Source organism: Neodiprion lecontei, chromosome 1 (genome assembly GCF_021901455.1).
Source record: "Neodiprion lecontei isolate iyNeoLeco1 chromosome 1, iyNeoLeco1.1, whole genome shotgun sequence".
In the NCBI taxonomy this organism is placed as follows: domain Eukaryota; kingdom Metazoa; phylum Arthropoda; class Insecta; order Hymenoptera; family Diprionidae; genus Neodiprion; species Neodiprion lecontei.
In genome coordinates, this window is record NC_060260.1 from 30,892,242 (window position 1) to 30,903,882 (window position 11,641).

Here is an 11,641-nt window from a genome sequence, read left to right on the forward strand (position 1 = left end):
AAAACATATATCAACCCAGAGATACATCTGTGCCTGTCAGAGTGCCGCTCGCGTCGCTATCACCAAGATTATATATGCGAAAGGAGGAAGCGATTTCGAAGCCGGATCCTCTCATGCCGCAGTCACGCGACATTTTCGCCTAATCGTTAAAGCATCGCGAGATTTCGCGATACCGTCACGTGTTCCGGCGCACAAGCGTCGAACTCGTTCTAGGACACCCTGTATGCGTAAACGAGCACGATTACACACACCGGTAATCTACCGACTCGGAAACGCCTCTTGCGATCGAGATTACGGCAGCTACACGATCGGCCTTAGGCCTTCACCTATTTTTAGCAGCGGTTTCGTTCGTTTCGAGGGCGGCCGTCGGAAAGGGCGGGGACTCAAGGTGTAGGTATTTATTTATCCATAAATCTGTTCGCCTTCGCGCCGGTAGCTCGACCGGATCAGCTTCGTCAGGCTCCGACGATACCTCGAGAAGCTGAGAGCGGCTGATCAACAAGAGTGTTTGGCTCCTCGCGACGGCGGGTTAACTTTTCCCAAATACACTCGAGGGCATAAATCCTACATACGAAGAAGATCACGCGTCGAATCGAATTTGCGAATCCACCATATCGCGATAAAAAAAAAACAGTTAATTGATCCCCCCCCTCCACCAGCGGTTCTATAATGAGCTCGATTCATCAGATTTCGCATTGAGATGCAGCAAAGGAGCAACAACAATCGAAGTTCGTCGGCAGCGGAGCGCCGTGTGAATTAAATATAAGTTGACAAAAATTCACGCTTTAGAGACCGAAGCAGCGTCGGTGCAAGTAGATATAAATTCTCTTTTCATGCACTGCACCGTTTGATTTACGACCGTACTGCTGCTGCGAACACACACACACAGCCCAGTGATGGCTTGTTTCTTCCTGCCGCGATATTTGGGAACAATGATCCTGCCTCCCCTTTTCATGTTCGCATCGCTATCCGTTTACGTATGATGAATTATCAATCCATTTATGCGTCTCGCACGAAGCTCGAGAATCCGATCGAAGCTTCCAGGTCCCAACGAGGTGACCTCTGATATGCATTCTCTTGGCTCTTGAGTCAGCGACGATTTTGCGTCGAGGTTGACGATGCCGCTGCTGCATCGCCTACCACTTCTGTCAACCGTCCAAATCTATAGTTAGCAGCTGCCAACCTGCTTATAAGACTTCATTCACAAATTACATTGCTTGATATAAACGAGTACTGCTGAGAATCATTCCTTGCGGTTCGATAGATTTGCGGTTCGAGAACGAGACACTCCCGCTACTTCAAAGAGAAGTAGAATTTAAATAGAATGGTGAAATACCCTCAGCGACGGATCACAGAGTGACAAGGCATGGCAGGTAACCCGCTGTACCTCTACTCTTCGAACTCCAAGGAGAGAGAGGATCCACCGTCGGATTTCAACGAGTGCTTTACGAACCCCGAGACAACGGCTGATCGTTGAACCGTTTCGCTAAGGTCAATTGATTAGCAGTAAATTTTTCCAAGCATATTCATCGACGGCAATTAAATGATTCAGCTGGGTGGTGACGTGGAGGATGTTATGGTGGCTTACGTCCGAGCCGTCGCGGGAAACACGTGAAACTAACTGTTCGGCATACCCGTAAATTTATCCAAGGTGAAAAGAGTCCCGATATTATGAATAAATCTGAGGGGCTATAACCATATCAAAGGTACACCATTACCTACCGAAAAGCGTACGGTGCAGGGGAGTGAAATGAAATCGGTAAATTTCGTTGACGTAGGGAGGAATCGCTGAGCGGTGGCCCGTCTAAATCGGAAGTATAACGGACGTTACTTGTAAGATGTATGAAAATCATTCTCGACGACGATTAAGAATTTCCGCACACGTGCAATGTATTTTATAGGCGTAAAGTAGCTTGGTTCGTAATAGAGGTAAGCTATGCTCATTTCTAGTACACGTGTATGTATATTTATACAAATATATGCAACACACATACGGTATACATAGTTTCCAAGAAATCTACATTTACAGATATTTCTGGCACGGATTCAACCACGATGCCTGTAGGCTCGTTACATAAACACGTATTTTCACCGGGAAATATTATTTGTTGGATTTTCCCGACAAGATTACGGCCCATCGCTCTACAACGCGAAATTTTCTTTATTATGTATATTCCGAGAATCAGTATACCAGAATTTAACTGATATTATATGTATTTGTACGTAATTTTTATCGATCTACCGCGACGATGGTTGACAAAAGAGCGTTGAAAAGTGATAGAAGCCTGAGATCGACGATCAGCGGAATATTTCGTACAAGAGTTTGAAACCTCGCCGTATCGACGCGTTCGTTTCGAGCGAGCCTCGTGAAAAATTATAAGAAAAAGACAGGGAGCTACGCGGGTAGGAAAAGCTCGATTGAAACGTCGGAGGAGTTCCTATTGTACATTTCCGGCGAGGTCCGGTCAGAAAAGCCGATAAACCATGGCGATCTGCGATCTGGTTTTTATAAGGATACAGGAAAAGATTGATGCGAGCTCTTTGTAAAGACTGTCAGTAATTTTTCTGGGCATCAATCGCAGGCTGGGAAAAGTTCGTGTATCGCAGTAGGTTATACCTATGATTCTAGCATACATAGGTAGGTATAAGCTTCGACACGACACCGGCATCCGATGGGTACGGAAGCATCGGGGCGTAACTGATGCCAGTTTAATGTAGCTTCCACCTCGGGATTCATCCGTCAAACTTTGAAACGTGTCAGCGAATTCAGGCCATCGCGATAAATCTGGTGGGGAAGGATGGGGGGGTGAAGCTTCGCGGCAGCTCGAGCGCGATATTTACAATAGAAAATGAACTCGGTGTAAAAATGAACTCAAGTTTCTATCCTGTACGCGTACCTACATGTGCGTATTTCCGCTCTTCTTGCTAACATCAAATTAGACACCGTTCACCGCGTCTATCCAGTCCATGTCTCTTGCCTGACGGGGGCTGTCCGATGATCGATCGATCGATCGATCGATCGGAATTTAACCGATGTAGGCGTAAAGCGGCACTGGGAAGAAAAAAAAATCACCGCACACGATATACGCGTTATATTACAGCTTTCCTTGGGTCTGGAAATGTCAGGCAAATACAGTCGAGAAAACGTTACGTCGCGATTCGTTCCAGTTTTATCATCCGAGGAGAGTAAATTGGCCAATTCTCTTTACGCCCGAACGAATAAAACTTGAAGCCATTGCCATCTCCGATTTTCCCTTGTGGATTTTTCTACCATAAATAGGGGATCGATAATTCTACGAAGCGATCGTATCCCTTGCAACAGCTGCTGACAAGGTGATAATCTACGACGGGTATCAAGGTAGGTGCAAGGAAAGGTTCGGTTACAACTACACCTAATACGGGCACCTTATATCACAGCTTGTACCTGCAGACCCGAGGCTTCGAAGAAGGCAAATCGAGCCACGAAAGAAATTGGAAGAAATAATCAATCGGGTACTCGCTGCAGGATTCTATCATTCCACGACATGGCGCTGACTCAATTCTACAGTCTATCTGCAGGTTACACGGAGAGAGTAGAAGAGCAAATTTTGCTCAGAACTGCAGGAAACGAGGAGCAAGTCAGGTTTTTTCGATAAAATGCAAAATTTACTCTGGAAACAGTGAGAATCACAGTACGCAAAGTAAAATCTGCTATATTTATAGTAAAAAAAAAAAAAACAGTCGACATGGCAATCTTTGACCAAAAACCTTGATGCGTCCCTCTTTTCCTGCAATTTTGAGTAAAATCTGTTCGTTTTCTTCTCACAGTGTAACGGTCACCCTATAACGGAAACAGCGAACGAACGCATAACGAGCAAGTGCACGAACTTGTTTCGCAAGTTGTGAAGGCCTAATTGTAAGATTAGGTATGCCATTTTTACACAAAATCTTCTAACCGACACTTTCAAGTGAGATTTCTACCGCTTGTACGTGTCGATTCGGTAAATATATATACACAAAGATGAACGTAAAAACGAAGCAAAGAGAGGAAAGAAACTGAAGATAATTGAAAAGCCTGGTGATTTCTCGACGTAAAAAACTTGCTAATTCTTCGCTCAATTTGAGCTCGAGACTCGTCGGTGAGTCGTAGGTGCCTCGACCAACGTTCCGGTGCAAGATCGACAAAAGCCCGCAACGCGTAGGCCAAGATCGAGTCGGATGATGAAGCACGTGAGTGACGAATGGCTGCTTCGTGCTGAGATAACAATCACTTATTACATTACGTTCGCCTTACACAATGAGCTCGCTACACAATCGTCGCTGAAGTCAGAGACTCAGGTATAGGTACGAATTATACGATGCCTACCTACACGCTCTATCCACGTCTATTGATAAATCGGATGTAAGCCGCGTTTGAAATCCATGCTCTTTACTCAAGTGCGCAACTGCGGTATTTGGGTTTGTGACAATTGAAGCAGGGCAAAAGGATGGGGTATTTTTTCGATAGAAAAATAATCATGCTTATTAAGTGGAAGATGAGATTATATATACCTGTACGGAGTAAAATTTAATAATTTTGGAATTGTTGTGGGCACTATACACGAATATTGCACAGGTTAACAAAATAGTTTGTTTTTTGTTTATATTTAAATAAATCAATTTTGATTCTATGCATCGAATAATAACCAAAATCTTCATTTGTTACTTATAAAGCTTGCTTTTGTTTTTTTTTTTTCTTATTAAAATCCGAAATACCGTTCTGGTTCTCCAAAAGCAAGCTTTATCTAATAAAACTATTTTTTTATTTATTAGCTACGTGGAAGAAATCAAAATTTGACATCTAGAACCCATTCTCAAAGTTCGTGTTGACCGGTGATTATTCGTGTAGGCTGCGATTCGATTATGCCTCGTAAAATTTTTCTACAAATTAAAAAGAAGGGAAAAATAACAAAACAAACATAGAACAAGCCGAGTTTTCGTAGATGCGATCGTATCGAGTTTTACACAATTTTCACCCCTCGACTTCACTTTGATATGAAATCGTGCAATAAATACCGCTGTGCAAATAACTGTGCGGATATCGGTAATAAAGCGTATAAAATTTCGCAATAGATATGTATATATATCAGACATGAAGAAATTGCGGGATTACCGTTTCCTGAGTGGCTCGTCTATGAGCAGGTTCGTACGTACCTACGTCAAGTACCTTCTTCTTACATCGGTAGAACGTGGAAATTTTTTTACGCGCAACCAGATGTTTATCGGATTATAGTTTACGTCCGAATTCGTACAGCGTCTAATGTTATGTCTGTGAATTTTCAACAACACGGGGCCCTGTTCACTGTAATCTCTTATTAGGTAACAATGATTTCTAGACGCCTCGTTATCTGAATGATTCAAATAATCTATCAGGGAGCGCCATCGCGGAGGACGAGGATAAAACGTCTGCAGCAGGTAGATCAACAAAATATACAATCACGTTTTCTTTCACATTTACAGCTTGAAGGCCGGAACTTGCGCGACGTACTTCTATAACTTACATTATTATAATTATTGAGGGGCCTTAATATCTATTCGCGTTATGTTCTCGGACAATTTATCGCCGATCTGAAAGTGCAATTTATCGTATCATGCGACTTTGACGAAATACCGAACGGAAAGACTCCGTGTGAATCAGCCGAAAGACAATCCATGAATTGTGAACTCGAGATCGAGTGTTATGGGGATAACGTATGGGTTATTAGTTAACAATACCAATACCCGCGATGAGAATCGTGAATCGATTACAGTTGCGAGTACAATTTAATGATAATACTGATCTCATACGCAAGTGAGAATAAATTCGCGTACGCATACATAGGCAGACGAATCTCAATCACAAAGCTCGGAATCTCGTATTCGTATACAGGAATGTAGCATGACTATAGCGATGTTGTTTTTACTCTCGACTGCGCGGTTATAGAGTACGATATTGCTTGCGAGCCTTTTTGCACACCTAGACCTAATCTCCTATGAAATTTTACTCGCTACACAGAAATGCGGAATAAATTTTGAACCGAGTATACGTATAAAGTACGTATAACGTATTTACCGCGGCACGTGTGTTTGGCGGATCGTTTCGAGTTTAAATTTGCTAAACACACACGGTGGGATTCACCGTGTGTCAATTTTATCATCCCGTCTCGTAACGTATAACATTATACCGGAAAGAGAATAGAATGACGTAAGAAATTAGGCAAATGTATTCTGTAACAGGCAGCACTGGTACATTACCTGACTTACGTGTATACACATTACACACACAACGCATGGCAGCGGCAACTCTTGATATACGCGCTTGTTTTCGCAAATAAGTTATATTTTTGGCTCGAGATTGATATAATAGGTATACATTAGGGTGGTTCTTATTTAGTGTGTTGTCGAATGTTTTCCGAACCCCCCCCCCCCCCAAACGAGTGGAAATAATTCAATAACAACTCCCTAATTGTTTCAGATTTTTATCTCAACTCTTTATGCTTGTCGCACGCGACTTTCGTTTCGCCATAAGAGTAACGTGGGATTTCACAATCACTTTATACTTTATTTTTTTTCTCCGGCAATTTTCATGGGAAAAATCTGAATCAGACGAGGATTCATCAAGTATAATTACCTCTTTTCGAGGATATATTTTTCTTTTTGATAGCTTCATTTGTCAATCATTTCCAATAGATTTCTGCTCAAAAATTCTGAAAATAACGTTTTAGATATAGTGAACCTGACGCGTGATTTTCAGAAAGAAAAAACGTTCTCGAAAAGAGCTAGTTATACTTTTGATAAATCCCCATCTGATTCAGATTTGTCCCATGAAAATTATCGGATAAAAAAAAAAAAAAATAAAGTGTAAAGTGATCGTAAAATCTCGTATTATTCTTACGGCGAAACGAAGACCTCGTGGGACAGCATAAAGACTTGAGATAAAACTCTAAAAAATGAGGAAATTGTTATTGAATTACTTCGCGTCGATTCCGAGGGCGGCTAGAAAAAAAATTCGTCAACACCCTAAATAAAAACCACCCTATTACGCATATGATACATAGCGATTCATTCGCCAAAATTGAGGCAACTGGGAGGCATTGGACGCGATCGTGTACGATGCGTCTACATCCGCGCACATTACAGGAATACCTACATACCATACAACGCAAACAGCGAAAGCGAACGAGCAAATATCATTCTCGCTGTATAAGCGCGCTTTTGGCTACCGAAACATGAACGGTTTGCCCCCGCTAATTGACGACACCGAATAATTTTCAAACCGATATCACGCAGGCGTGACAGATACACGCCAGATTATTCGCTATACGATCCGCAATATACGCGTTGAAGATATGTCGCAAAGTTGGAATGAGAGCGGTCTATGAAAAAACGGTGCGTCGATTATCGTACAATAAATATATACCTATAAATATACATATATCGCATGAATTACGTGTATGTAATTTATGTGTGAACGAATATTTGCGTGTGTGCACGTTACAAGCTCGATTACGTCACACGTGTTTGCAAAACTTAATGCTGCGCTCTACGGCGGATAGTCAAGCAGCCGCTGCTGGGGAATTATTATCGCGCGATATAGTTAGAATAAAGGGGGGCGAAGCGCTGCGGATATATTGTTGAGCTAAAATTATTTGCCAGACGCAAAGGCGCTGATAAAGCGTCGCGGGTATAATGTAATTGTGTGTACTTATATCTCAGCAACAAAAATCGAAGGTCCCAATTCACCTGGTCGATTGTGAATTGTACTCGCTTTTCGCTGATTCTATAGATTGCAAAACGAACGATGCCTCTAAAAATATATGTATGTAATAACTGTAACGAGCGAACACTCGCGACTCACGCTTGACGATTATTATCAATTGGAATATACAGACGTTTGCACTCCAATTTTAAGTCGCACAGAGAATCGTTGAGGGTTTCAACCATACGAGATCACAATAATTCTATGCAAATCAGCCCGCTGATTGCAGCCATCAGGATTACACATCGGTTCAGATGGGCATATTATCGATATTATAGTACACGCGTGCGACTCGTCTGACGCAACGCGAATGGTTTCTCACAGCTAGCAGTCGGCCTGGCTAAACTCTTCGAGCTCAAAATACATGCGTGTATACATACATATTGTACGTAAAAAATACATGCAATGTGTTTTCCATTCAGAAAGATACGCGCGAAGTTATAAGTTACATGCCCACAACCGATATTCAAATATGTTTACTAGTGTTGTGTAAAAATATGTTTACATGACCGCCTAAATTCAGTATGATATTTACCCTGTAAGATCCCATTCTCGTGTGCACTCCTATATCATAATCGACGTGTAAAATCTCACAAAGGTTTACGAGGCGAGTGTAAAGGTGTAATAAATTGTTTTTTTTCTTCTATTTTCTTTTTTTCTTTTTCGTTAGTTGCTTTTTCTTTTGTTCCACTTGCGACACTGCGGTGAATAAAGTTCTGCGACAGATAATTCATTGCTTTAGTTTATTGCACGGGCTGCGTAACGCGGGGATAAAACTTTAGGGCAAAGTGTTTAAAATCACGGAGATTGTTTGCCCGCAGGAATATCTTTCTTAATCAAAAACGGTGCCGTAATTCTGACTTGAGGTAAAATTTCTCAAGCGATAAAACACAAGGGAAATTGGCGAGTTTGTACGAGTTCTTTCAAGTTTCCGGAGGCGCTTGAAATCCGAATTCTGGCGCCATCTAGCCACGCAATGATCGGACTCACCAGGTCGTTTACCCGCCTGTTTACAACTCCGCGACACACACGAGCCTACCGCACACGTATTATATGTGATTACATAATCGTGCCAGAGAACACTAATCATTAGTTTCTTTGTCATTACTCGTTTCGCTGTACTTATGACATTAGAGAATGTAACTATTAATTAATTAAAGAACTCCGTACGCCGGACGTGTAATCTAATCTACACAAGCATAGCGTATCTTATATAGTTATACGCCATGCATACGTGCATGTGTATTGTAATATACCACCTAAATGAAATTAGTTCTTTGCCAGACGAGGCAGACCCCGGTTACTCCCCTGTCCTCGCCTTGCGCTGACACAGTTTCAAACATTCGACCATACATTACGTGACGATTATGTGTATGCGTTACGTTTTTACTACACGTCGTCTTTCCAGCCGTCAAGTTTCTGATCCTCAAAATCGTCGCATTCAACGCCTTTTTACACAGCAGTAGCTCCCGGAGATGAATAAAAACATGCGTAGATGATTAGAAGAAAACGGCTCGCAATTTTAGTGATAAAAAAAAAACAAAAATCAGAAGGCACAATGAAGAAAAAAACTTACCTATCTGGCGGCAACTTCACAAGGTCAAGGCGTTCGGGAGGCTGCATCGCTACCGGTATTTTATTCTTCTTGCCTCTGTTCTTGTTGGTTGTTTCGTTTTTGAAACCCCGCTGCGACTTCCACCTTGTCACCTTGTAATTGAAAGTAATCTTTTGTTTAGGATTAACTGCGACTATAATCGAATAAAAAATTCACCGATCGCTAAATTACACCCGCGACTCGTAACTCGAGTGTTGAATGCATTTATATCGCGGTGAACCTTTTATCCGATCAATTTTTTTTCTTGCTACTTTTCCCGTACGATTCTGAACATTCGGTCCTGAATTTCCGGAACTTTTTAGAATCTTGGGTAATCGTTGAACAATTGAGCATTTTATTGATTATATGAAAAGAAAAATGCATGTAACAATGCGTATAATAAATAAAAATGTTTATTACGGAAACGATTATCCGAATAACAACGATTTTTGGAAACATCTCAATTTTAGAATTTTTTTTTCAAGGCGAAGATGGCCGAAGTATATTGGCATTTTGTAATTTGACAGGTTTCTACCTCGTTGGTTCACGTTACGTTATACTTATTACCGGGAGATTAGCCTTGGCCATGGAGATGGTCCGGGTGAAAATGGATCGTTGTCCCTGACTTAACGAAGCTGACGAAGTTCCGTCGCCCAGGCTTGACAAAAGCCTCTCACTGTCCGCAACTGCATCTGGTTCCAGATCTCGATTTTCACGAGTCAATTCCTCCGCATTCTGTGCAACAATCGAAATAAAACTCTTTCACTATCTGCAAAAAGTCGGGTAATTGCAACCTAACGAATCACGGATTAATTTGTTCAGTGAACGGTGCACGGGTGCTCGCCTCTGCATGTGGCCAATAACAATGTTGCGTCATCCCATCGACACACCTTGACCTCAATTGAAGTCACGGTTATTTAATACGACGCTTTTCATTTTTGCCCACGTGAAAAACAAACAAGAACGAATAAGTAGTCGAGGTGTACAGAGACGGTCCTAGGTGAGCGTCTGCGTATCAGGTTAAAGTCAGTTGGAACAGGCTCTATGCTACTAATACCGCAGACCGAATTGTATGCCGATTTCTGACTACCCAACATATTGGTTTATGAAATCAGATTCTTACCTCAGCACTAATGAGATCGGAAAAATGCGACAGAAGATACCACACTGATGATAGTAATTTGATTGATAAAAACCGGAAAGTCGCATTCGTACTTGATGTACCTTCGAATTTTTATGAATCTTGAGATGCTCATTTTTTTCTGACCTCAATTCTCAATTGGCCGGGAATACGAAAACTACCCAGACGATAACGTAGAAAATATCAAGTCGGTAAATTTGATTCGGTCGGGCGCTGGTTCTCAGTTGATACACATTACCGACTGTGTATAAGGTACTTTGCGATATACTTACCGTCCACAATATCTGACCCACAAGCTAGAGATCTAATTGCTGGTATTTAATCACTAGCGACACAAATGCCAGATCGACCCGTGACAACTACGACGCGGCGAATTCTGAGCGGGAAAATATCTGTTCAAAATAACCTCCGTCGCTGGTTCACGCTATTTTTTTTCACGCAGATACATAGCAAATTTGAGAGACACTAATCATTCATAAGTGTGAAAAATATTTTTGTAAACTTTTTAGGAACTTACAGATGACTGACGACTGTCTGTCTCAAACGATGACCCTGTAAAAGTAGGAACTAATATCAAAGGGTCCACATCGACCGTCGAGGAACATGGGACTGAACAAGGCTTCGTTTCTGAAGGCGTTGATTGTGCTTTGCACACGGTCATCCTGCCGCAGGCCCACGGATCGACCGGTACTGGATTCGGCGTTTCGTCGCAGGACCAATTTTCGCCGATCGTTCGCACACTTTCACCAGGATCATGTTTCAGATACATCCACTGGGATAAACACACTAGATGTTTGCATAATAAACTTAGAGATGAAAGAAAACGTGAAAAACGTTGTGTGCGTAGGTTAATCTAAACTGGGAAAAGTAAATATGTTTAGTAGGCTTGTTTACGTTGAACAATCTCATCCACGCGAGGTATGAACAGTGCACGACAAAAGCGTAGGACTTCTTCTCTAGATATCTAGCATACAACACATTCATCGCTCGGCAAATAAGCTCTTCTCGAATCGAGTTCACGATAAAGTCTTGTTCCGCATCGTCAAGAATTTCACGCCACTTGATCGAAGGAATGTCAGACGGGTGACGGGCTACACCCGACGGACTCCTAGAGTCCTTATCCTTTTCTGGCAGCTCTGAATCGCTGACG

General features: G+C 42.0%; 1 protein-coding gene across 1 annotated transcript; it reads right to left on the reverse strand.

Annotated features, from left to right (window-relative positions):
* Window positions 1-9,899: 9,899 nt before the first annotated feature.
* LOC107222015 lies at window positions 9,900-11,298 on the reverse strand. The gene is made up of 2 exons (XM_015661210.2): window positions 11,009-11,298; window positions 9,900-10,085 (listed from the first exon to the last, which is right to left on the reverse strand). Exons 1-2 carry the CDS (start codon window positions 11,258-11,260, stop codon window positions 9,900-9,902), a joined length of 438 nt encoding a protein of 145 aa, XP_015516696.2. The 5' UTR covers window positions 11,261-11,298.
* Window positions 11,299-11,641: the final 343 nt, after the last annotated feature.